Source organism: Sus scrofa, chromosome 17 (genome assembly GCF_054392235.1).
Source record: "Sus scrofa isolate SSC_HxYL_T2T_F1_AM1 chromosome 17, Sscrofa_HxYL_maternal_Yorkshire_Landrace_v2.0, whole genome shotgun sequence".
NCBI lineage: Eukaryota > Metazoa > Chordata > Mammalia > Artiodactyla > Suidae > Sus > Sus scrofa.
The window spans coordinates 32,257,748-32,284,915 of record NC_139399.1 but is presented as its reverse complement, the minus strand read 5'-3'; the positions used below and the strand labels follow the sequence as shown (position 1 = coordinate 32,284,915).

At 46.2% G+C, this 27,168-nt stretch overlaps 1 protein-coding gene across 36 annotated transcripts in view; it reads left to right on the top strand.

Moving 5' to 3' along the window:
• The window catches only part of KIF16B (kinesin family member 16B), a 308,817-nt gene that overhangs the window by 212,361 nt on the left and 69,288 nt on the right, over positions 1-27,168 (top strand). For 18 of the 36 annotated variants that reach the window (XM_085004496.1, XM_085004502.1, XM_021078047.2 and 15 more), the window contains one exon: positions 16,194-16,316. In XM_085004496.1, coding sequence (XP_084860622.1) covers positions 16,194-16,316 — 123 coding nt within the window. Of the gene's footprint in view, position 1; positions 2,155-16,193; positions 16,317-27,168 lie in introns of those variants that run through there. The other 18 variants (XM_085004482.1, XM_021078043.2, XM_013985094.3 and 15 more) reach the window with 1 other exon arrangement.

Below are 27,168 nucleotides of genomic sequence, written 5' to 3'. Positions count from 1 at the left end.
GAAAAGCTCTCCTGCCCTGTTGCTGCCCAAAGAAGTCACTGACGCCCCCGACGGAGAAGAGAGAAGGGGAGTGAACCAGAACCACTCCCAGAGCCGTTCCATGACGTGGAGCATCCCAGGGCCCATGGCCCCCTCCTCAGCACCAGGCTGGGGAGCCTGCCGGCATCAGGCGGGGTCTCAGGCCTTGGAGCATGAGCTGTCACTTAACAGCCACAGCAGATGCAGTCCTGACTATAAGACAAGCAGTTTCCAACCAGAATGTTTCCATCTACCTAAAATCTCTTTGCTTAACAAAAGCATCCCCAAAGGGGCAGAACATTTTCAGGGTGAGTCAGAAAATGCCAGTGAGCCGACACCTCGCCAAGGCGAACACAGCCCGGGGATCACGTCCAGCTGGACTTGGCTGCAACGCGCATCCCAGGAAGTGTGTATGAACAGTGGGAGCTCGCAGACCAGGCAGAGCCAGCTACTCTGCCTCATTCTCTTGGAAAGCATTTCTGCAGGAACAGTGGCCTCGAAGCTCTGCCCTGAGCAGAAAGCCCGGAAAGAGTCAGAGACTGAAGCAGTTCACTCTCCAGAGTCATCGATGACGGCCGGAACAGAGGGACGCAGTGGGTTGGGATATTTTTACCAGCAGGTCTCAGACTTTTACAGAGACACCAGCACCCTACTGCTACAGGCTGGCACAAAGGCCATCAGCCAGGCCAGGCACGTGGGGGTCCTGTGTGACCCCAGTGGGCTCGCCTCCCAAGCTGCAACCTTCATCAGGAGGCTGCCGTTCCTGAAACTCTTACCCCTGGACACGCTCTTGGAGACACAAGAAGTGTCAGCTGATGCTCATTCTTGCCCCAAAGAAGCCCACGTTGGTGACCGCAGGGAACAGCCTGGGGCCAGGGGGCAGGCGGGGAGCCTGGTGCCCTATGGAGCCTTGGGCCTGCCTCCTGCCCCAGCAGCTGCCAAGTTTCCAGGCTCCTGCTCAGGCTCAGTTTTCTGCCTCGAACTGGAAGGTGCCAAAAGGGGCTCTGTGTTTAAGCAGACCCTCGTGCAGTTCCCAGACAAAATGCTGAAACTTCAGGAGTGCCCCTTAAAGGACTTCCTGGAGCTGGTGGCCAGTTCCCTCCCAGAACTTGCCAGTGACACAAGTGAGGTTCAAGGCGTCTACTGGCTTGCTGTCTCCACCTGCGCGGAACCTTCCCCTCGGGCCGCCTGTTTGCTCCTGCTCCGCTCGGCCCTGTACGCACTGGTTCTGTCTGGGGATCCCCTGGCCTCCATGGTCGTTTTTCATGCTCTACCCCTTGCTGAGTTACAGGAGATTCAGATCGGCTTTGCGGGGCAGAGTTTACGACTCTTCGGCTCTTCAGAGAGTCTTCTGCTCACCGTCTTTAGTTACAACAAAAACCTCTGTCAGCAGATATGCCAGGACCTCCTGTGTGTGCTGTTGTCTGCATCCCAGTCCTCCGCCTACACCAACCATCCTTTGCTCCAACAAGACCTGGTCCAGCTTTCTCTCAACTGGCAGGCAGAAGTCCCTGACTTAGTCTTGGCAAACGGAGTTCGGTTGTCCTCCAAATTCCAGAGCACCTTGGTGGACCTGATCTACTATGTTCATGGAAATCTGGACGCCGACGCCCCCTCTCTGGCAGAGGCCCGACTCTTGCTCTACACAACGGTCAGAGTGGAGGGTGACTCTGGCCAAGGCCGCTGCCAGTCGCTGGCCCTTCTAAACACGCACATTGCCCTGGTCAGGGAAGACTGCGTGTTCTACCCTCGGAGCCACTCTCTGAGCTCACCACCTCCAGGAACACGGTTTGACATGGTCACATGCCGCGCTTTGAGGGAATTCCGGTGCCTGGTTGTTCCAGACCCGAACTCATCCACCATTGAACTCATCTTCTCCCAAAGACCCAGACACCCATCAGATTCCAGAAGTGCTCCCTCCAAGCACTCTCGGGAAGCCCAGAATGTTCTGCCCTGCGCCAGCACACTGTGTCCAGGGGGTGGCCAGAATGTGGCTCCCGAGGTCTGGAAACTGACCTTCAACTCTCAAGATGAGGCTCTCTGGCTGATCTCACACTTGACAAGGCTCTAGGGAGGTGCCTTGTAAAAATACTCTGTATGTTTTTTGAGCTCTTTCATTAAACATGATGAAAACCATCCAGGTCTCTGATGATGTCAGTGTAGCTACCTGATTTGAGAATGGAAAAATGTAGACCTCTATACATTGGAAAGGTAAACATTTAAGATACCTACAATGACATAAAAATAGGCGATGGCAGTGCACTGATGGAATACCTTTGTGAAACCACTTGTTTCATTTTCCTGAGCCTCAGCCTGTGAGTCAGGTCTGCTTTGTTATTTGTGAGGTGATGAAAGCCTTTCTGACTGTGGTGGCTTCCTGTCGACTTGGCCTTTGTGCCTTGGTGTCTATTTCTGCTGGACTCTGGCGGGCAGAACTCTGCTGCCTGCAAAGGTGCCTGGTCTGGCAGGGACCTTCTCAATATCCACGGTGTTGACCATGGTCAGGACAGCTCAGCAGAGCACGTTCCTGAAGCACCAGGCTTCCCTGGAGGACCCAGGGGTTTAAAACGCCCTCCCCTCACTGTAACATGAGGGGTGGTGGGGCTGGGGGGGTCAGCACTGGTGCGCTGTGGGGTCATTTTCCTCAGGTCATCACCTTTGCCTTCCTCCTTATAGATGTCTGGACTGTTCCTTCCCGGCCCGTGTGATTTCAGATCCTCACTTGTTGGTTTGGTTTTGACTCCCCTCCCCTAGACCACGTGCTCCCATGTGCCAGTCTTTTCTCTCAGCATTTGTGTTTCTCTCCTGGAAAGGAATGTAGCTTTTTTGGCTGCATTATGCTGTCTTAGCAGATACAGGGCCTCCTCGAAGGCATCCAGGGCTTCCTCCACCCTCCCTCCTGCCTCTCAGCCCAGGCATCTCTCTTAACCTCAGGCAAAGGTGTTCTGCTTCTGGGAGGAGGTCACACCCCATGTCAGTCCAAGGCCGGGCTCTCCCCTCCTCACCAGGGACACGATTGCTTGCTCTCCTCTGCTGTAAGAGGCTTAAGACTGAGCTCTTCAGAATCTCTCTCCTCTGGTTGACTCTGCATTGTACCCACCTTGGTTCAAGTTGCCTATGAGGAATCTGCTTACCCATTTTGTGTTTGTTGTATTTCCTGGGCTGCTCTGCCCATGTCCTCCTATTTCTCAGGTTGAGGGTTCTGCTAACTTCCAGAGTCCCAGGAGGAAGGAGGCCCCTCCCCCTTACCCCATTCACTCTCCTTGGCTTTGGCCAGGGTCATATGCGTTCACGGGAGCTGCACCACAGTGTGTCTGCAGTCGAGTGGCTCAGCCATTCTACTCAGGCCTTAGCCTTGGCCCAGCCTGGAGGGGTCACTTTCTGTTCTGGCCAGACCTGTAGATAATGTGCAACATAAATGTCGTACCCTCTGCTTCATTGCTAATCTGGTGTCAAGGCCAACCCTCCCAGAAACTGGCTGTCTCCCTTTTGGCTGGGAAGTGCAGGTCCTCCTTCTCTTCCCCATCAGAGCTGACAGCACGCTCATTAACTTGTTCCGCATTCTCAGCAATGGTTTTCCTCTCCCCAGGTTCCGGGGAAGTGAGCGGGGGAAGCAGGACCGAGGAAAGTGTGTCAGGGTCCTGCCTGGTTTGCCGTAGCCAAGCAAAGTTTTTTGTCTTTTTGAGGCAATAGAATTCGGATACTTAACCTCTTCCACACCCTCACTCCATGCACACACAGATGTAGACACACACACACACACCACGCCCTATTGCTTTACACACAGGGCTTTTGAGGCTGTGTATTATTAAAATTCTTGGCTGGTGGATCTTCTACCGTGGGAAAAAAATTCCAAAATGAACCACAATAATCTTCTAATATCAATAATATTTCCCCTAATTTAAACCATCCTACTGAATTCTTTCTTTCCTTTCCTTTCCTTTTTTTTTTTTTTTTTTTGGTCATTCGGTCATTCCCATGGTGTGTGGGTTCCTGGGCCAGGGATCAAATCCATGCCACAGCAGCATCCTGAGCTGCTGCAATGACAATGCCAGATGCTTAACCCAAAGGGAACTCTTTTTCTCATTATGTTCTTGATAAGAAGAACAGAGTGAATGATCATGAAGAGCAGAGGGAGTGGAATTTAAGATGCCAGAAGAGGGATGTCATGGTTGGAAAGGAAACGGTACATAAACAGTACAAAATTTTAACAGGATGATACATATTAAACAGACTTTCCTGTCCTCATAGGTAAAAGAGCACAGTTCTATGTTGTATATCATGGTCCTTAATTTTGTCCATAGATGGAGCATGCAGTAGACACGTGCATTGTGTACAGATCATATTATTGGTTGTAACTTCGTCTGCTTTATGATCCAGGTAGCCCAGGATGAGGATTGCATTCCAGGCTGTGTTATAGAAGCAGCCTCTAGGCAACTTTGATTTCATGCCTTTTCATGTAGGCATACTTTTTACCTTGAGATCAAACACGGTTCTTGATACTGAGAACTTGATTTACCATCATGAAGTGAGTATTGAGGTTGCCATGATCCTGAAGAGGCCAGTGGAGGCCACTGGCTTCAATCCCAGGGCCTCCCAGGCTCGTTCTCTAGGGATTCTGAGCCCAGGTCACTGCTGCAGTAGAGTAGATATGGGGACCTCAGCATCCAGCCTGAGGACTGTTTTCTCAGTTGTAACAAGTTCCTGGATCCAAAAAAAAAAAAAAGTTTATGTGTATTTTATTACGTGGCATTTTGCATTGTTGTAACACAGGCATAAACATTTACATCGAAGGGCTTTGCTGATGTGTTCTAGACAATACCTCTTTGAGGCCTTTTGAAACAGTGATTTCATCTGAATTTGATTAACATCCATTTTGCTCACAGCTGCCTGTTGTACAGACTTGTGGTTGTCAGGGTGAATGTATTTAGTCTTTGTTGAAAAACATTTCAAAACAGTTTGTCTCCCTGTCCTCATTACTTGAAAAAAATGTGTGTGATTCCTTTGGAAGGAGTACTTCCGCCTTCCAGCGGTAGTAATTACAATAATTTTTATTTGCATTCTTCTATAGATGATTTAAAGTTTTGAATGATAAGTAGATTAGAGCACTTTTATTAATGCTTCTTTGACAATCAGGCAGTCTTGTTGGACAGACCAGTTGCTAATGAGGTTGTTTTGTTAACTTGGTTACACAGCCTCCAGTATTCATTTTAGTTAGCACTGTGTCATTCCTTAGTGAAGGGGATGGGGCGGGGGAATGGCTGTGGCATGCAGTGGCTTGGTCTGGGATCTCAGTTCCCAGATCAGAGATCAAACCCAGGCCACAGCAGTGAAAGCACGGAGTCCTAACCACTTGAACACCAGGAAATCCACCCTGCGGCCAAATATCAGGCAACCCTCAAAATATTAGTGACATGCAAAAAAAACCTTTTATTTCTCATTAATGGTTTGTAAGTAGGTTGAGGCAAGCCCTGCTATAGGCTGAGGTTGTCTGCAGTTCAGCTGTGGCTGGTCTGCACCAGCTGTCTCATTTTGGGGTCTGTGCAGAAGGCACAGTGGCCATTGTGAAGATGGCAGAAGCACAGAAAGGCCGGATCATGTCTGCTCACATCCCATTGGCCAGCACAGGTCACTCAGCCACACCCAACATCAAGGGGCAAAGAAGGCTTCATGCCACTCACTTGGAAGCCATGAAAGGAGTGTCTGCTTCTTCTCCCCTTCCAGCTACAGGAGACTGAGGATCGACCACAGATGCATTGTGTCAGGGTTCCCAACGTTCTCTTGAAGATATATTCAGATAACACTTAAGGAGTTCCTGCTGTGACTCAGTGGTCAGTGAACCCGACTGGCATCCATGAGGACATGGGTTCAATCCCTGGCCTCGCTCAGTGGGTTAAGAATCTGGCATTGCCTTGAGCTGTAATGTAGATCACAGATTTGGCTCGGATCCCACGTTGCTGTGGCTGTGGCATAGGCCAGCAGCTGCAGCTTCAATTCGTCCCCTGGCCCAGGAACCTCCATATGCTGTGGGTGTGGCCCTAAAAAGACAAGACAAGACAAAACAAAACAAAACGAATCTTCAGATAGAACCTCTCCCTAATGGCAACCTTCAGATACTAGTTACTGGTTGAACTTTTCCAGCTCAGTCCTTGATTGGCACCTCTGTGGGCTGATCATCATCTGCATCAGAAGCAGTTTATTCAGTGGGATCTGCTCCCATTTTTATTTATTTTTTTTTTTAATTTTTTTTTTTTTTGTCTTTTTGCTACTTCTTTGGGCCGCTCCCGTGACATATGAAGGTTCCCAGGCTAGGGGTCGAATCGGAGCTGTAGCCATTGGCCTACTCCAGAGCCACAGCAACGTGGGATCTGAGCTGCGTCTGCAACCTACACCACAGCTCACGGCAACGCCAGATCGTTAACCCACTGAGCAGGGGCAGGGACCGAACCCGCAACCTCATGGTTCCTAGTCGGATTCGTTAACCACTGCGCCACGACGGGAACTCCTGCTCCCATTTTTAGACTGTTCCTTCCATCTCCTTCCTCACGGTGACCTCCATCTGCAGTCCGTCCCTCCAGGGCGCCTTCTGTCACAGTCTATACCACAGTCATACTGTATTGCAGCCCTTCAGGGATCACAGTTGTCCCTCTCCCTCCCTCCCTCCCTCCCTCTCTCTCCCCTCCTCTCATTTTCCTGCTTTACCTACAACACGTTTCGGTCCCTCTGCTGGTTCCTAACACAGTTTCCAAACCATCACCATCTAATCTTTTGTTAACGATGCATCCTTGTTTTATTCAAAAAAACTCCTTTGGGAGTTCCCGTTGTGGCTCAGAGGTTCTGAACCCAACTAGTATCCATGAGGACATGGCTTCAATTGGAACCCTAGCCTGCGAACCGCCATATGCCACAGGTGCGACCCCCAAAAGCAAAATAAATAAATAAATAACTCTTTGTAAGGAGTAGAACTGAATAATCCAGTTAGTGAGGAGGAACGAGATTTCTGTGGTAAATCACTGCTCACAGTATGTCTTATATCATCTTGTTAAAGTTGCTGAAGAGGCAGTGGGTCACAGTGATAACAACCCAACCACCCTTTACACTGTGGTTTACAGGGCATGGACTTCTTCCCTGTGCGTTGTTCCTTTGAAGTCCCACAGTGAGCCTCCCTGGGATGGGGGAATTGTCATGGATTTCTCTTTCTTTTTTTTTTTTTTGTTTTTTTTGTTTGTTTGTTTGTTTTAGGGCAGCACCTGCGGCACATGGAGGTTCCCAGGCTAGGGGTTGAATTGCAGCTACAGCTGCCAGCCTACACCATAGCCATAGCAACTGGGATCTGAGCTGCATCCGCGACCTACACCACAGCTCACAGCAACGCCAGATCCTTAACCCACTGAGTGAGGCCAGGGACTAAACCTGTATCCTCATGGATACAAGTTGAGTTCGTTAACCACTGAGCCATGATGGGAACTCCAGATTTCCATTGCATATCTGAAAGGATCACATATTTGAGAAGTGGAACTCAAACATAGACTTTACTCTAGAACATATAATCTTTTCACAATGCCAAGGTCACCTCTGGTCATAGTTATTCTTGACTGGCCTGCATACATTTTTTTTTTTATTGATTTCTTTTTTCATATGAATAAGTAATTGGAAGAATTTTTTTTTTCTTGTGCATTTTTTCTTGGAATTTCTAGATGTTAAAAATTATTTCTCTTTTAATGAGTTCTGTTTTTCAAGAATTGCCTTACAAGTTTCTTAGCAGTTCCTTTGTTTCTTGCAGGCTTTATATCTCCTTTTGCTTGCTGCATTTTAGCTCTCATAGAAGAGAAGCCTGGATATAATCATTGCAGCAAGTGGTACAGATAACCTTGTGTGCTTGAAGTTGCTCCTTTAGTTGGAAGGTTAAATGATAAGCATTACAGAAACCTGATAAAGAGGGCTTGCCAGTGCCCTACCCCCACTTTAGTCTCTTCTGGACCTTAGAATTCCGCACAATTTGAACCCAAACTAGAGCTCAGCAAAAATCAATGAGTGAAGGTGAATGGCCCTTTTCACAGGTCATTAAAGACATTGTAAAACCAGAAAGGAGAACACCTGATTTTCCCTCTTCAGGTTCTAAGCCACATAGAGTTTTATTTGGGAACAAGGGCCACTTGACAGTTGCTGCCACTTTCTCCATGTGCCATACCAAACTTTTTTTTTTTAAACCATCCATTTAATGATGGGTTATTCGGAGACAATGACCATCAAAGTTCTTTTTGGTCTAGAGAAAGATGGGGACATTTTTCATGCTTTCAAGTTGAAACATTCATCAGTACTTCCAAACCTTGAAACAGTGTTGATCCACTGAGATCTTCATGGCTGAAATAATCTACTTTAAAGAATTACAGATTAGGAGTTCCTGTTATGGGTGGTTAAGAACCCGACATAGTGTCTGTGAGGATTTGGGTTTGATCCCTGGCCTCACTTGGTGGTTTAAGGACCTGACATTGCAAGCTGCAGTGTGACTTGGATTGGGCATTGCCATGACTGTTGGCATAGGCTTGAGCTGCAGCTCCAGTTCAACCCCTAGCCCAGGAACTTCCATATGCTGCAGGTGCGGCCCTAAAAAGAAAAAAAATCACAGATTAGAATTTACTGTAAGGCCACTAAACTCTATATTCCACAAGTATCTCTACCAAACACAGTTTGTCATTTTCTGGGTAATTATCCTTAATGACGTAGAGATACAGATATATGTCAAAAGTAAAGAAGTAATCCTTTATTTGAAAACCCTATTTCTATTTCCTGACGAACCCTATTTCTGTTTCCTGACGTGAGTCTTCTAAACTCACTTTAAGATGAGCTGTGGTCAGTGGGGTCTCTCTGCATCAGGCTGTGGCTAAGTCCTGACCTTGGCAGTGAGAGGACCCGCAGCAGGTGTGCCTCATGTTGTAGCAAGTCCAGGTGATGTAGATGTAGGTACTACATCTTCGGAGGTGGCACAGTTTTGGCCCTGAGCCCCCGCAGCACCAGCAGGCTCACCTCCTGGAGAAAGATGCAAGTATGTCTTGGCTCTTTGCCATGTTTGTGACGTACACCTGCCCACACAGCTTACCTTTAGGCCACATTTCTTGTGACATGGCTCAGATTTGAGAATATGATGCACCCTCACCTTCTCTGCCCCAGGCCCCTGTCTTCAAGCTGCTGGGCCACAGCTGGTGCCTAATGATAATACCTAATTAGAACTATTGCTGTGGCTTGTGTGCTTGGTTAGAAATGTGTGCAATGCTGGGAACAGAGAAAGGGGAATTACTAATTTTGTTAAATCTGATAAAAACCCAGGATTGCATGTGTTTTAGAAGCAAAGCTTGGAAATCTGGCTCTAGGAGATCCACAGCCATCCTGAGGCCTGACCTTGTCATCATTAAAGCATATACTGAATCCCACCATCTGGTACATAATTAGAGCGTTTAGGGGGAAATGCGGGAAATGCGGATGGCTCCCTATAGACTTGGTCCGCTCTGTGCCCTCTGTAGCGCCGACAGCGATCTGAGTTGCTGTTAATGCCACTTACTATTAATTCCCTTAATTTGTTCCTATCGAAGGAGACAGCCTGAGTAGGAAGAGCAGATTCTAATCTGAATATTCAAAATATATCGCCTATATTCTGTCTGCTTCTTTTGGCTGAGGACCGGACTGTAGTGTTTCCCTGACACTGGAAAAAAGATTGTATTTGTGGACCCAGGACACTGATTTGTTAAAAGCTATTATAAAAATATTTCTTTGTATCTTATTTTAAAATATATTTCTGGAGTTCCCACTGTGGTGCAACAGGATTGGCGGCCTCTCTGCAGCACATGGTACAGGGTTCAATCCCTGGCCCAGCACAGTAGGTTAAAGGATCTAGCATTGCCATAACTGTGGCTCGGATCTGATTCTTGGCCCAAAAACTCCATAAGCCTTGGGGCAGCCAAAAAAGAATTAAAAAGAAAAAAAATATGTATGTGTGTGTGTGTGTATATATATATATATATAAAATATAGAAATATAATCCAAGTTACTGATTAAATGCTTTTATTTCTAAAGAGAGCCACTCCCTGACACATTCAGATTCCTTAATGTGTCCTTCGTATTTGTCCAGATTTCCTGCAAGATGTGCTTCTAAACCTACAGTCCTTCCTGTTTCTTTCCCTCCTACTACTATGTGTCACCTGCTTCCCCCTCCAAGTCTTAAGAATCTTTTTTCTGCATAGAGAGAAAACTGCAACCAATACCAAAATAAGTAATTCCATGGAAATTTAAAAGATCTCATAAATATTAGGATATGATATGATTACAGCCCACATTTATGTGTCTACTATAAACTCAAAAAGATGTTCAAAATATAGTTACTTTCAAATAAAAAAATAAACATAGGAGGCATTTATGTGAGTTTTCCTTCCTGCCTTAGTTCAGGGCGATGTCAGGAAGCTTTCACACTGTATCCAGAGACTCTGACATGTCTCATCAAATTGGCTTCAAAAGGTAATTTCTACAGATGACGTTGTCACAGTGACTTGATGGAAACACATACACTTTATTTCTCTATTTCTGCTCACATGTTTTTGGATCCCCAGCTTAGTCATTCATTCCTGCAGGTGTTCACGTCTCTATACCTGTTGATGTTTAGTTACTGTGAAGTCAGTGAGATTGAACTAAACTTTGGCCACAGGCAGTAGTGGGGACGCTGACAATTATCCTCTTCTCAGCAAAGGATTTACTTCCTCTTCGCTGTCAAGTGCTGGTTGGTCAGTGGCTCTTGTGTGCCGTCTAGAACCATTTTTTTAAGTTATAAAATTAATTTTTTATTCTTTTTTACAATCACAGCTGCAGCATATGGAAGTTCCGGGGCTGGGGTTGAATCCAAGCTGCAGCTCAAGGCCTATGCCCTAGCTACAGCCATGCTGGATCTGAGCCACATATGCGACCGACGCCACAGCCACTGGCAATGCTAGATCCTTAACCCACTAAGGGGGCGAGGCCAGAGATCAAATGCTCATCCTCATGGATCCCAGTTGGGTTCTTAACCTGCTGAGCCACAGCAGGAACTCCCTAGAATCATATCTTAGGGTGCACGTGCATGTGTTGGTATAGAAAGGTCTGTCCTACATCTAGTTGAGCTACCTGGTATTATAAGATCCAGTCTCTCCCAGATAACCGGCCTGTACGTAACTCACATACCCATTTAAATTATCAAAGGCAGTGAATTTTTTTCTTTAAAGGGTTTCTGAGCCTATGCTTCATGCAGCTTTCTTTTCATTAGCAATTGATTTCAGTTATACATTCTTAGAATTAGAGAACTTTCTAATCTTAAAATGCCTGTAACCAGACCATCAATTACAGCCTTAACCCCCTTTGAAAGCCGACATATAAAAGGAGAAAGTTAAGGTAGTGTTTGCTAACTTTAGCCTATGATACATCTAGAGTGAAAAAAACCCCACAAGTCTTTGTTTAAAACCTAATGCAGTTGAGAAAAACTAAAGGTCTAAGAAGGTACAGAAATTTTATCAAACTTACTTTGTATTCCCAGGATGCGGCCCTGTAGCTGGTAATCAATACCAGACACCAACGTTTGATTATATTTCCTGGGGGTGCCTTTAGGAAAAAGCATTTGGAAAGTTAAAATTAACCTAAATGTCCATTGACAGATGAATGAATTAATACGATATGGTACATACATATAATGGGATACTACTTAGGCATAAAAAGAATTAAATAATTTGCAGCAACATAGATGCAACTAGATATTCTCATACTAAGTGAAGTCAGAAAAAGAAAGACAAATACCATATGATATCACTTATCTGTGGAATCTAAAATATGGCACAAGTGAACCTATCTACAGAACAGAAAGAGACTCACGGACATGGAGAACAGACTTGGGGTTGCCAAGCGGAAGAGGGAGAGAGTGGGAGAGATGGGGAGTTTGGGGTTGTTAGATGCAAACTCTTACATTTAGAATGGATAAGCAATGAGGTCCTGCCTTATAGCACAGGGAACTGTATCTAATCTCTTGGGATAGACCATGATGAAAGATAACATAAGAAAGGAAGGAGTTCCTGTCGTGGCTCAATGGTTAACAAATCCGACTAGGAACCATAAGGTTGCGGGTTCGATCCCTGGCCTTGCTCAGTGGGTTAAGGATCCAGCATTGCTGTGAGCTGTGGCGTAGGTTGCAGACTCTCCTTGGATCCAGTGTTGCTATGGCTGTGGTGTAGGCTGGTGGCTACAGCTCCATATGCCATATATGTGACCCTAGAAAGGAAAAAAAGACCAAAAAAAGGGGGGGGGAAATTATATGTGTATGTATGTGTATATATGTGTGTGCGCGCATGATGGGGTCACTGCTGTACAGCAGAAATTGGCAAAACATTATAAATCAACTATACTTTAAAAAAAAAAGTCTCCATTGCTTGGTTAACAAGGATCTTGGCTGTTTTGACTGCAGTTCTTCCTCAGTAAAATTCAAGACATTTAGATAACACTGTCCATATTTATTTTTTTTCACTCAGTGACCCCATTGTAACTTTCTAATCCCACTGTAATGATCAGTTTCCTTGTCAGAGTTGGCCTCTGACCAGAAGTTTACACGGCCTTGGTCACAGTGTGTTCGTGCCCCATAGATGTGATTTGGTAAACATCATGCTTGCTTCCATAGAAACGGAGGGGCAGAGGATGGAGGGCCATTACCCAGAGACAGGATCCTAAAGCTTGTATTTGATTCTCATTCTCCTTCTCTGTCAGAGTCCTGACAGGCACGCCGTCTGGAATCCAAGTTCTTCTCCTGTGTCTGCCTCGGAAGCAAACAGGGTAGTCTCAGTGCTGCGTGTACTCCACAAGTTAGTGCTGTCGTCCACGCCTTTCAGAGAAGCCGTGATAATACACGGTTCCTAAGTGATTTAAGAGGAATGTTTATTTCCCCTCACTCCCCCTCCTCCCCTCCTCTCTGCACCTACACTATGCCAAACCTCGTCCAAGTATTTATTTGCCCAGAGGATGTCCTTTTCTCTGCCAGAATGCACATTCACTTCCTCCTAGAAAACTCCTGTTCATCCTTCTGTACCTGGCTGCAGAGCCCTTTCTCCATGAGGCTTTCCTGTCCCCTGGCTGGAGCTGCTGCCTCTCTACTTGGGACCACCAGACCTCTAGGGCTTTATTGTGGTCCAGGAGCACTTCCAGCCCTGTCCAGGCTTATCACTCTGTGTGTTGACCAAGCCTGCAGGGGAGTACTTTATTTGCTCTGCTTCCTTCCTCCTTTCCCTTATTCTTGCCTCTTAGGAGGGAACCTGTAACTCAGCAGAGAGGGCTGCTCACCAGTCAGCTGCAGGAGGGCCTGTTGGTCTGACCGGTAGGGAGGATCCAGGTTCTTTCTGATATATTGCAAGTGGGTCTTCTAAAATAGTATCATCAGTTGTTGCTTCAGAGTTCTGAAACAGCATCTCCTTCCGCCAAGGTTGTTCTAAGCTCCACAGCTCTGTACTCCCAACTACACACACACACACACACACACGTGTAACCGTGGATTTCCCAGATGATTGTGTCACATCTCCACAGCTCTGTACTCCCAACTACACACACACACACACACACACACACACACACACACACACACACACAGGTGTAACCGTGGATTTCCCAGATGATTGTGTCACATCTGCAAGAGAGGTTCTGCCCCTACTTGAAACATACAGTTATAAGCATGACAGAAAGTTTCAGGGTCAAGGCAGCGGGGCTAGGACTTCACAGCTAAACCATGAAGCCTGTGAGGTCAGAGACGTTACTTAACATTAAATGTGTTGGAGTTCCTGCTGGGGCACAGTGGGTTAAGAATCTAACCGCAGTGACTCAGGTTGTAGGTTCCATCCCCAGCCTTGCAGAGTGGGTTAAAGGATTCCTTGTTGCTGCATCAGTGGTGTAGGTCTCAGCCGTGGCTCAGCTTCAGTCTCTGGCCTGGGAACTTCCATATACCATGGGTGCAGCCATTAAAAAAAAAAAAAAAAAAGTTTCAGGGCTAAGGCAAGAAGTGCTAGGAATTCATGGCTAAACCAAGAAGGCTTCGAGGTTAGAGACATTCCTTAATATTAAATGTGTTAATGTGTTTGTTGAAAATAAATAAAAGCACTAGATTATTTCTCTGCCTTTTCTCCGTCAAATAGATATACACATTCCATGTTCTGGGAAATGTCTTCATTCACAGTAATTTGAAAATATACTGTTGGTGGCTTGAAAGGTTTTTGGCAACACACATATTGAGAAACTCTCTGTTTAGGAATTTACACTCTTGTTTTTGACACCAAGGGCAGCTAAACAGGTGCAGCATTGCAATAAAATGGATCGTTCTCATTGGGGGTAACCAGCTATGCAGTGAAAAATTAAGATGCTCTTGAAGGCTTTGGTAACTTCATATCACGCCAAGATGTTTATACTGTCAGCTAGATGAAAGCAGCCATCTGGGGCAAACCACACACGCCCTTGTCACCCAGAGACCTGAGTTTTCACATGCACAGCAAAGTGGGCCCTTCCACGCTACACCTGGCCGAGGCTGCCTGAGTCCAAGACCCCTTTCTGCCAGAGGGAAGGGGAGCTTGTTGCCCCTGTTGCCTTTTCAGATACATGAATTTCATTACATAATCACAAGATTTCCATCTTCTTAAATTCTGTGTGTGTCGAACTGTTTATCAGTTCAGTTTATTTATTTTAAAATTTCATGAAAGCTAATAAAGTGAGGTAAGTCAGAGAAGAACGTATAATGTCACTTGTATGTGGAAACCAAAAAACAATGCAAATGAATCTATATACAAAACAGGAACAGACTCACAGACATAGAAAACAAATTATGATTACCAAAGGGGGAAGTGGGGGGAGGGGGTAAATTGGGAGTAGGGGATGAACAGGTACAGAGCACTGTACATAAAATAGATAAACAACAGGGATTTACTGTCTGGCACAGGGAACTGCGTTCAGTATCTTGTAATAACCTAAAATGGAGAAGAATCAGAAAAAAAGTGCATGTGTAATTGAATCACTTTGCTGTAAACCTGAAACTGACACCATGCTGTACATCAGCTGTACTACAATTAAAAGTAAATAAATAAAATGTCTTGATGGCAGTGTAGTGGTGATGCAGGTGGGTTCTCTTGGTTAGTCTGTGTTCGAGCCCTGGCTCTCCCGCCTACCTCTTAAGTTATTTAAACTCTTACAAGTTACCTGAGCTGTCAGTCTGGGGCCTCTCTCATCTACTAACTGGGTTAATGATGGTTCATGTCTCATGAGGGGAGGGGGGATCATGAGGATTAAATGAAACAATGCACATAAGTCACATAAGTCGCTTGGCACAGTTCTAAGTAATAAGTAAGTATTCAATAAGTGATAACTATGATTTTAATTGTTGTATTACTGCTACTGCTTCAAAAACATAGTTTCTTCTGTTTGTTTTTTTTTTTTAAACCATCCACTAGTGTAAATGATGAGGATTGTTCAGAGATCTCCTCCCATTCACACTCAAGAAAACTGCTTTCGAATTTTTTTAATGACTTCCTCAAACCCCTCCATCCGGAACACACACATTGGTCAGAGCTCAGTTGATTATTAATCAGATGGAGCCTAAAGAAAACACTGGGGAATTCATTTTAATTGTGATTTAAAGAGCTTGCCACACCCCACTGCCTTGCAGAAATGCCTCGAGGTTAAAAATGAAGTAAATTTGGATAGAATCTCCAGCTTCCGAGCTTTCTGTACGGCAGTCTGGTACTCTTTGAAGAACAAAGCTGTTGTTCAGTGTGATAGGACTTTTCAGAAAAGAATCTGGTTTATACCAGATTTTTTTTTAAAGTCAGGAGATGTAATATGTCCTCCCCCCCCCTTTTTTTTCACTTGTTCTTTTAAATTGGAAGGAACATCAAAGCCAAACAACATTTAGAAGTGCTGTTCCTCTACCTTTGTGGAATGGTCTCCCTAAAGAAATGGTCTTTTGTCCTGAGAGGGACGTAAGCATTTCTCTTCAAAAGAAACCATCATTTTTCTAAATAAACTCTCCTGGTTTGATGTTCTTTCCTCTGCTTGAAGCGTGTTTCACCGCCTGCCCAGGCGACTGTTTGCAGTGCAGTGATCTCAGTCTCTCTTTGTTCTCCCATCCGGCGCGCCTTTGATAGCGGATGGTGTCTCGCTCGTTGGGAGTGAGTCCAGACGACCTGAAGGACCCCATCAAAATCAGTATCCCGCGCTATGTCCTCTGCGGCCAAGGGAAGGACGAGCACTTCGAGTTCGAGATCAAGGTAAGTGTCCCCATCTTTGCCCTTCTGGATAATGGAGGCTGGTGGCTCTGTGGTGCTTTGCATCTTTCTTACATGAGGAAGTAAAGCTACGTGTGAAAGTGTTGTTTGTATGCAACTGGTGATGCACATCTTTAGATGATAGTGCAAAACTCTCTGAGCTTGGAGCTCATGGAGGGAAGTTATCCCACAGAAGGTGGTGGTGGCTCAGGAGCTAGGCCCACATGGGAGTTTCTGTCACCTACCAGCCCCACAGGGATGGTCACCAGCCACCTCAGGTTGTCCTGGATGCCCCTGCTCTCAGCACTAACAGTTCCACAGCTTGGAAACTATTTACTGCCAGGCAAACCAGGACAGTTTGTTGCTCACCCTACCATCCATTTAGGCTCATTTTTTTTTTTTCTTTTTTAGGGCCCCACCTATGGTATATGTAAGTTGCCAGGCTAGGGGTCCAGTTGGAGCTGCAGCTGCCAGTATGGGATCTGAGCTGCATCTGTGACCTACACTACAGCTAATGGCAATGCTGGGTCCTTAACCCACTGAACGAGGCCAGGGATCGAACCGCATCTTCTGGATACTAGTCAGGTTCTTAACCTGCTAAGCCACAATGAGAACGCCTCAATTTTTTTTATCTATAATAGTAGGAATAAAAATATTTGTGCCACAGAGATATTAAGTGTATATAAAGTGCTGACTGACTCTAGTGTTTGGTACATAATAATAAATTATAGCCATTGCTTTTATCTTGTTGCTATTTTCATTGTTGTTGTTTCTGTCATTACTAATTAGGAAGCTTTCCTAATCCATTTAGGCATTGTTTGATGGATTCAACTTTTCACGAAGAGATACGCCTGTTTCCTTATGTCATACTTCATCTTATTTCTGATTGACTTACCTTGACTCATAGCAGTTCATTGGCTATCGCTGGTCACCAGCCCCTCCTCACAGAATTGGTGGTTCATCACACATCCTCTTTTTTTGAGGACAGGTGAGGGTGTTGGTACAGTGGCATTCCCTAGGATCACCAGTGTATGTCTGCGGGAGGGCATTCTTGGAAGTGATTTTGGTCAGATAAACCCCAGAGTCTGGATGTTGAGGTTTTCCTCTTTCCTTTTTTTTTTTTTTTTAAGTACCAATATTCTGCCCAGAGATGGTCACTATTGTTCCCCCACTAGAGCTGCAGGTACGGCATATGGAAGTTCCTAGGCTGGGGGTCCAATCAGAACTGCAGCTACCAGCTTATGCCACAGCCACAACAAGGCCAGATCTGAGCCATGTCTGTGACCTACACCACAGCTGTGGCAATGCCAGATCCTTAACCCACTGAGTGGGGCCAGGATTCGAACCCGAATCCTCATGGATACGGGTTGAATTCATTTCTGCTGAGCCACAATGGGGATTCTTAGATGTGGAATTCTTTACACTCGGATTCCACTGTGCTTTGCTGAGTGACCCAAAGTCTTGTGACTGACCTTCTCTAAGCTTCAGTTTCCTCATTGGTAAGGTGAGGAAACTGGACACTGCCAGTGGTTTCCAGATTTCTTCTTGAGAGTCTTTTATGAGGAAGGACGTTGTAGAAGCAGATAAGCTTGGAGCTGCTGTGGAGGAAGGGTGGGTAGGATCCTGAATCCAGCACCACCCCCATCCTGGTGCATCTGAGGGGAACCCCCAGGCTCTGGTGGACCCTCCCTTTAGGCATGCATGCTATTTCAGTCTGCCTGGAGAAACAATGTAAAATAACGTTTCCAATTAATCAAGTTTTTGTAATCTTATTTCTGCATACTGAGTCCCTCCTCCCATCTTATTGAGTAAAAGCTATGCATTATAATATTTGAGGTTTTTGTTGAGAAGACATGATACTTGTGTAGTAGTGGTGGTGATTGAACTTTACTGGCCAGATGCTGTGGTTTCTTGTTAAAATGTTCCACATGTCCTTGCTCCAGGGCTTTCGCTGCCCCCGACCTAATGCCTGATTCCTGCTTAGTTTCCTTTCTCAGCCATTTGAAATGTGTGGGTAGATTCATATATACATATTTGCACATATATGTTATATTCATATATAAAGATAATTTCTAAAGGTGTGTTTGAATTATTTCCATATTTTTAAATTAGAGAGTAAAGACTGGCTTTTACCAGCTCAAAAATTTGAATTCTCCAAAACGTAGAACTCACAGCACTGGAAGACATGCCATGATTTTAGTTGGTACATAGATTTCTTTTATTTTAGTAGATAAAAATGTGTTCATAAAATGTCACTATTAAATGGATTTCATCCTTAGAACTGAAGACATGAATAAAGAATATTTTTAGTTTTTTTTTTTTTAACTGAGTTGATTTAAATAAAAATCTCAAGCAAATTATAGTCCTGGCCACAGGTGGATCTGGCCAGAATTGTGCAGATGCTACTGCAAAGGCACGTTAGAGAAACCTGACACAGGAAAAACCTGGCATCTTGCAGAATCTAGGCTGGCTTCTTCTGGACTGATCAAAGCCATGTTTGAAAGCCTGTCATTGTTCTGCGTTTTTGTTTTTGTATTTTTTTTTCCGGTTCACACCCCAGGTCATCATTAGCATCAGGAGTGTGCTGTTAGCCTTTGCCTGTAGAATCCCTGCTTCTCCAGGAGAAGGAAGGGCTGCCCCACACACTCGCAGGGAGGGGGCAGAGGGTCTTATGGTCCTATGGGGGTGCCCCATCAACACAGGATTCAGGGCTCAGTGTGAGAAACAAACATGGGGATATACTGTCCCTCCTTTATTAAAAAGACAAAAGTAGCTGAGCTTCAGCAGAAGCAAAGCTGTTAGAAAAGTGCTGGCGAGTGTTACTCCCTGACGTAACCTCGCTATGCCTCATCTGTAAATTGGAGCTGAGGAAACCCCAGCTGAGTTGGTTTCAGGACGCTAGGAGCTTATTATGTGAAATGCTCAGAACGGTGCCAGCTACACCCTAAGTACTGGGTATGTGTTTGTTATTAAAAATAAATAAAGGAGTTCCCTGGTGGCTCAGCAGGTTAGGGATCTGGCATTGTCCCTGCAATGGCTCAGGTTGCTGCTATAGCATGGGTTCGATCCCTGGCCCAGGAATTTCCACATGCTGTGGGGGTGGCCAAAAAATAAAGAGATGTCCAAACTGAGTGAGACTTTACCCTCGGAATCCCCTTAATGACTTCCTGTGTTCTATCATATCTTTATGAGGATTGGAATTTTTATTTTTTCTCCTTTTTGGGTGTTTATTCCCTCTCACTATTCTGAGTTTAAAAATGAACTGTGCCACCCTTTTCCTTCTATCACTTTGTTTCATGCACAGGTAGTGTTTTCTAGAGCAAGTAATCACGCTTAGGGTAACATCTTGGTCGCTCCCGAATTCTTCTCTTAGCCAATGGCTTTAAGAAGAGGCAGGTCAAAAAAAGTATTATTTTTGAAAGAGTCTATTCTACTTCATTTTAGATTTTCTTTGAAGGAAAACATGATATTAAGGGATATAGATACTTCATATCCAGTTCATTAAAGGGGCCGAGCTGACTTGGGTACACAGAGGGCCCACTGGGTGCTAGTCTCCAGTGGCTGAGGTGGCAGGTCCCCAGGAGTCCAGGGTAGGCCAGTGTGTGTAGGGGTGGGAGCCTGGAAGTGCTTGCTTTCAGCTTCTCCCTCACCCTGTTCCTTCTGGCTCCTGCCCTTCCCTACTCCCCTGCTTTAGATGGAATGTATTAGTTGTTTAAATCATTCATCTTCCTGCCCTTGTTCATTTTAATTCCCAATTGGGTAGCTCCAGTCCTCCAGCCTGAACTGTTCATCGCCAAACAAAGCAGTCATGATCCTTTAAAGGGATGTACGGGGTAGGGTGCAGGGAGAGGACTCTAGGGGGAAAGAAGAGTGGGTCCCAAACCCTCATCTTCTGATTCCTGATGAACCCTGAGGAGGTTTCCACCCCTGGGCTTTAAAGTGAGGAACATAGAGCATTTAATTCAAAGGAGCTGTCTTTTCTATCTTCTCTACTCGGGGGATTAAAAACAACTTTCTTTTACGAACTGTGAGAATGGATGAGGATAAGGTTTGGGGATTTGGGTCATATTTAATGTCTTAAATCAACTCTGTCGAGGCATCATTTACATCCCGTGAAAAACACACCTTGTAAGTGCAGTTTGTTGAGTTTTGACATATGTGTACATCCCTGAAGCCCGCCCCCCAATCAAAACTTACAATGTCTCAGTCATTCCAGAAAGTTTCTCATGCTCCAGGCAGGCTTTCTGTATCTGCTTTCCGTAACTACAGATTCCTGGGTCTGTTAGTCTAGCCTGCGGTGGGGGTGGGACAGGTGGCATCTGCTCTTCTGGGTCTGTCTGCGTCCCCCATGTGACTTTTCGGAGACTGATCCACGTAGTTGAGTGTAACAGTAATTTGTTTCTTCCTGTTGCTCAGCAGCATCGTACTGTGTGGGTTGGCATTTGTTCTGTTGTTCTCATCTGACAGTGTAGAGAGTTATCATCTCCACTGTCAACCCCCACGCCTTATTTGATCACCTCTGAAGGACTCAAGCCTGGGAACCCGTGGGTCAGGATATCTGTCCCCATTAGTCACCCCTGCAATTACACCTGCCACTGGGTCCCAGTTGCACGTCCTTCTGGAACCGTGTGCACATTTATGTTAGGAGATGTGCATCCCGCCAGCTGATATCACAGGCAGGCAGAGAAGCCCAGGGTGTGCCTGGCTACTCTCTGAGAAGAGCACATTCTGCGTTGAACGTCACTGAACATGGCCTGCTGTCAGCAGAATGTACCTGCACAGTATGAGTGTGCCTGGAACCACAGCCGTCACAAGGAAGATCATGAACTCATAGACCCCAGCAAAAAACTCCTGCTTCCCCCTGCTTTTCAGTGACTGATATGTGACACCAGTTACCCTGCATTCTCAGTTAGCTAGAGCCAGACCGGGGAGAATTTAATTTTTAAATACCTTCCAGCATGACCTGAAATCTGTGGTTCTGGCTAACAGAGGTCACTATACTCTTCTGCCCTAGAAATGAGCTGCTTTTTCCAGCATAGCTTCAAATGCCCTGCTTTGTAACTTAGATGTTAATGTGGTAATGTGGAGAAATAATCTAATACTGGTAGATAATTTTAAAATATTTTGTTTCCTGAGAGTTTTTATTCCTGTAAGAACCAGAAGCAATGCTTACAAGAATTGTCTTCCTGTCTCTTTTGGAGACTGTATCATTTATGCCAGTGTGCCCCACTCACCCCCATCCTGGTTTATTCCCATCACAGCAGGTGTCACAGCCATAGCCCCATTGCTTTTCTTTAGTCACTGTTGTGTTACAGGCAGAAGCTCCATGGGCCCTCGTCAGCCTGCACATTGCTGAGGCCCAGCCCATACCCAGGACCCACTTATGGTGTGTGACCCACACCAGTCTGGCCACAGGCTCTGTGCAGCAGGCAGAGCCTATTTGGAGCCTCGGGGCTTATGTGACCATGTGCCCTTTGTGATCAGGCCCTTGCGCTTCATCTCCATCATCCTTCCAATGTCTCGCCCGTCGTCTTTCCCATGACGTGGCTGCCAGTCCAGGTCCTTCAGTGAGCATGTGGGACAAATCAGCCTTCTGCAGCATCCGTGTCCAAGAGCACTGGGGCCTCCCACCCTTGGCTTCCCCTCCCAGCCTCTCCTGGCCACCCCCGGGCCCCATGCATGCCCTAGTTCTGGCCTCTCCAGCACCCAGAGGAGCTGTTGTTTCATTCTGGCTCCTCTGCCCAGAGGGATAGTTCTCTGCCACCTGTCCTCCTCTGGATCTCTCCCAGGCCCTCTCCAGCTGCTGCTCATAGAAGTCCAGGTGGTGGTGTCATCTTTTCTAAGGGGCTTCTGACTCCTCATGCTGATAGGGAGAGGACAGTTCCTGCGTTTGCTCCCGTAGCTGCAGGAGGTCAGCCCTGTGTCTACCTGCAGACCAGGACATGTGTGACTCCATGGTCTTACCTCAAACCCACGGACCCCAGTCACAGCCCATCCCAGCATGATGCTCTGGCTCCTGTGGAAGGTGCCACAGTAACAGTCTCCTCCTTTCCCCAAGTGCCTCCTCGTGTTGCTCTAAGTCCTGGTCGGTGGCCTAAGGAAGAGGAGAGGCAGAGAAACAGAGTGAATGCCAGCGAGACAGTAGCCTCAGGGCAGATGCCCAGTGAAGACCTGCAGACCCTGTGCACAGCCCCTGAGCACTGGTGGCGGCGGGCGTTTTCCGTCCTGTTGGTTTAGATCTGTGAGTCCTGCCTTCTGATTGAAGTCTGTCTGTCGCAGAGCCAGGAGATGCTCAACTCTGAGTTCCCTCTGCCGCTTCTCCCTCAGTAGAAGCGATCCTGCTGGTGAGGCAGGGTAATGGCAAAACTTCAGGGCTGCCATGGTTCAAGTTGGAATCTTGCTTTTCTGTCTAAGGGACTTTGTCAGGGATCTGAGATCAGAGACAACTGACTGGAACAGCATTGACTTAACAGCAGCAGGAACAGACGGGCAGTGAACCATGTGCTGTATTTGGGCTTGAACAGATTTCAAAACTTTTTTTTTTTTTTTGTCTTTTTGCTATTTCTTGGGCCGCTCCCGCGGCTTATGGAGGTTCCCAGGCTAGGGGTCGAATCGGAGCTGTAGTCTCCGGCCTATGCCGGAGCCACAGCAATGCAGGATCCGAGCCACGTCTGCAACCTACACCACAGCTCACGGCAACGCCAGATCGTTAACCCACTGAGCAAGTGCAGGGACCGAACCCACAACCTCATGGTTCCTAGTCGGATTCGTTAACCACTGCGCCACCACGGGAACTCCTCAAAACTTTTTGAATGAGTTGTCAGCATTTCGGATCTGGGAGCTCTGACACAGAAATCCAGATTTCCCACGTTTCCGTAAAATGTCAGAAAACGTGAGATCCCCACCACCACCACCCCGGGCAGGGGCAGACCGGTGGCTCCTTGGGGGTGGGGGTGGGGCTTGGGCCTTCTGCCCTGCCACAGGCTGCCCTTTCACCAAGGGACTAGGTGACACCCAGCACATCTGACCGCAGAGCAAGGCCACAGACCCCATGCAGCCTCAGAGCACACCATTTACCAAATCAGCCTAAACACATGCAGAGACTCGGAGAGTGGTGGGCAGGTGGGTGGAACACTTGTCCCCAGCCTGAACATCCCTCTCTGCTGTGGCCTTGCCCACCCTGCTTATCAGGACCAGAGTTATGAGCCAGGGCCTCAGCAGGTGCAGGGCACCCGGAGGCAGTGCACACTTGCTCCCTGGGGGTTGGACCACCTATCCTGGTTTTCCCCTCATGTGGCGGCCAGCACATGGGGGCCAGCGGGGCACCAAGGCAGTAAATTCAGGGCTGATGTAGCTGTTGGTCCAGAGTGGGCGTGATCACCACTCAGCCCTTTCTGTCTCTAAGTAGCATTCTTGTCTCTTCTTTCACCTTTATTTCTTCTATCTTGTCTCATAGGTTATAGGCCTATATTTAGCATGTCTTATGAATTTCATTCTCACAAGCTGCTTGCTTGTGCAACTGTTCTGACACCTTCTGTGCAGTTTGCCTGCAAACTCCTTGCTTACTCCCTGGCTGCTCTTAGCCCCTCTCAGGAGCTCCGTCCATCCCTGGAGCAGAATCGAATGCGCTCAGGTGGTCCGGAGACTTGCTTTCTGAACCCTGTTTCCTACACTCGCTGGGCCTTTTGGAGTTGCCTTTATGACTAATCTGTGGAGGCAGTTGCGTTCGGACCCTTGCTTCAACGTTGGACGCTCACATCTGTCAAGCACATTCTTGTCTCAGGCACTTTGCCAGATGCTTTCGCAAATGTGGAAGATATACCAAAATGGGGACATTATTTGCATTTAATGAACTAGGAAATAGGAACGACCTGCCCTAGTGTGCATGGCTGCTAAGTAGGTCCAGGTACTAAATGTCTTTGGAATCTAAATACTCTGAGACATCCTGGTTCCCTTACTTATTCATCTTAATGTACTTTCTAAATAGCATTACTTTCTGTATTTTTTGGAAGTCAAGGCCATGTTTTATTGTTACCTTAGACATAGCGGCCATTTCCAAATCCTTGCCTGTTTTCCAATTTTGCTGTTATTTTTGGGTGTACTTTAACTTTTATCTTGAATTCTGGCCAAGTCACAGGCATTTTGTAAATTGGGGCAATTATTAAAGTTTTGACAAACCTCGAGAATGTGGTGGTGGATAGAGCTGGTAGGAAGTGTGAGGAGGAAATGCCCAGAAAATGTGCAGCTCGGGAGCTGAAGCAGTCACATTTCCAGTCAGAGAAATGTCTCCTTCTTTGGCAGAACAAAAAGAAGAGCCATTCCAGTCTATTGGATAAACTATGCACAGAAACACATCTTTTAGAAATACTCCCAACTCGATAGAATATCAGTGTTCAAAAGGATTTGTGTGTTGGCATCGGAATTTCTGCTTATTAATATCAAGATAGATGATCTCCCCACGTGGAATTAGCGGAGCTCAGACAGACAGAGTGTCACATGAGCTGCGGCCCATCTAGATTCACATATCCAGTCTGCGCCCTATTTTCAACATAAATATCAAGTGGAAGAAATAACATTGAGACTTAACGCATCATATCTTGTCTTAGGTTTATTTATTTTTTTTTAAAGCACTGTTCCCATCCCTTGGAAAATGTTGTCTTTCACTAGAAAAAAAGTAAGAAAACACATTTTTCCCTTCCCCTGTTTTAACGCCACTGATCTTTTACATTGCTTTTTACTTGGGCAGTTGTGTTTATCTTCACAAAGTTAATGCTGTGCACATGAGAAATGAAGAGGAAATGAGATTGAGTCACAAGCATAGAGGAAAATCAGTCATCACCTTGTGGTCATAGCTTGGATTTCCCTTCAACTTTGTTTTTCTGCTATAGGAATATATTACCCGTCTCTTTCTTTCATTTCAGGATCTGGGAAGTTGTACATCTCTTCCTAGAATAAAATTTGTTTTAAAAGAAATCATGGAGTTCCCATTTGTGGCTCAGCAGGTTAAGAACCCAGTACAGTGTTAGTGAGGATGCAGGTTCGATCCCTGTCCTAGCTCCGTGGGCATTGCTGCAAGATGCTTTTGTGGCTCAGATCTGATGTTGTCATGGCTGTGGTGTAGGCCTCAGCTGCAGCTCCGATTCAACCCTTAGCTTGGGAACTTCTGTATGCCCCAGGTGTGGCCTTGAAAAAAAGAAAAAGCACAAAATAGTTTGAACACCCCTTTCTGAGGTTGCTGCCCACAGGTACCCTGGCCTTTGACTAGCGCATAATGAAAGGCTTTTCTTGAGGAATGTGATCCCAGCACAAGAGTTACCATTTATTGAGGACCCCAGTGCTGTGTTGGTTGCTTCACAGTTTTTAGTTCAGCTATAGGTTGGATGTCATGAGTCCATTTTGCAGATGAAGAAACTGAACCTGAGGAGTGGCATAATTTAGCCACAGTCACAGCTAATTGGTGCCTGGGCTAAAGCCAGGATCCAGGTCTTCTTAACCCAGAACTTTTCATTATTCTGTTTTCCAGTGATGATGAGAGTTTGCATTCCACGCTTTGCCTCTGAATAGCTGGGTAATTTGAAGGAAAACTGCCTAGGCTATCATTCTCCCAGTTTCCCAGGATTTTAAGGTAGAATAACACCCTTTGCTCCTCACCTGATTCACAGGGGTGTTAGGGGAAGGGAGAAGTACTCCTTAGTAATGATCTGGGATTTGAAAGGCATCCATCTTATTAGCAGAATCTTAAGGTCTTTGGACATTCTTTCAAATTTACCTTCAAATTACTCTATGAAGTTAAATATACTAAAATAAGCAGTATTATGCCTATTTTGAAGGTACTGAATGGAAGCATAAAGTAGCCATTATTTCTAGTTATTGCAGAAGGCTGAGATTTCAGCCAGCTAGAAAGCCCCATTTGATTTTGTATCACTCCCTGCTTATGCGGAGTGTGGTGTAACCAGCAGTTAGGCGTCAGGCACCAGTCTGTGTGGCACATTGGATTCAGATGGGGTTCAGATGCCAGAGGCTCCGAGGCACTTTCTGTCCTTGTTGATGATGTGTCTACACAGAGGATGTCTGAGACATTTCCTGGATAATAAGGCTGAATAATCCTATATCTGCATAGCTTTCTGGAATCTTCACTCTTTGAACTCCATAACCACCCTTCCATGTTACATTCAAACGGGGGTGGATCTGGGATTGGACCCTAGACCTCTCCCCCTCCTTGCACAATGTGCTGCCTCTAAGACCATTTCAGCCTGCCAGGGCCCATCTTCTGGCAGGTGCCCATGAGATGGGATTTCTGTGGATGGTGGCGCTCTGGTTCACAGTACCCCCTGCAGGGAAGGGGGTACAAACTCAGCCCTGGAACTCAGGATGAGGTTTGAGGATGTAGTTTGCAGCAGCTGTTCCCTCACATCCAGCACCCTGGAGGGTCGCTGTCACAGTATTTTCCCCTTTGTGTCCACTCTGCCGTGGAGCTCAGCACTCCTTTGGGTTCCCCAGAAGGAAAAGCATATAAACTTTGCTGACGTTCCCCTGGGGAAGCAGAGAAGGGAAGTACGTTGTACATCTCGGAGCAAATAACTGACAATACCCCCTTTAGACAATCAAGTTCTCTCCAAAACATAGTGTTTCCCCACTTCCTAGATGTCCCTTGGGCTCCAGCTGTTATCCCCTTGCTGATGGTGGGGGGGGGGTGCCAGCTCCAGCCCCCATCCTTGGCCAGAATCCCCAGGGTTGCAAACCCAGGGGACCTTGACCTTCAGAAAGAAGCAAAGCCTCTTCAGTTAAGCGCCACCCCCCCTTTTATAGGCAGTTTAGAGACCATCTTTTGTTTCCTGATGTATTTTTTAGGAGT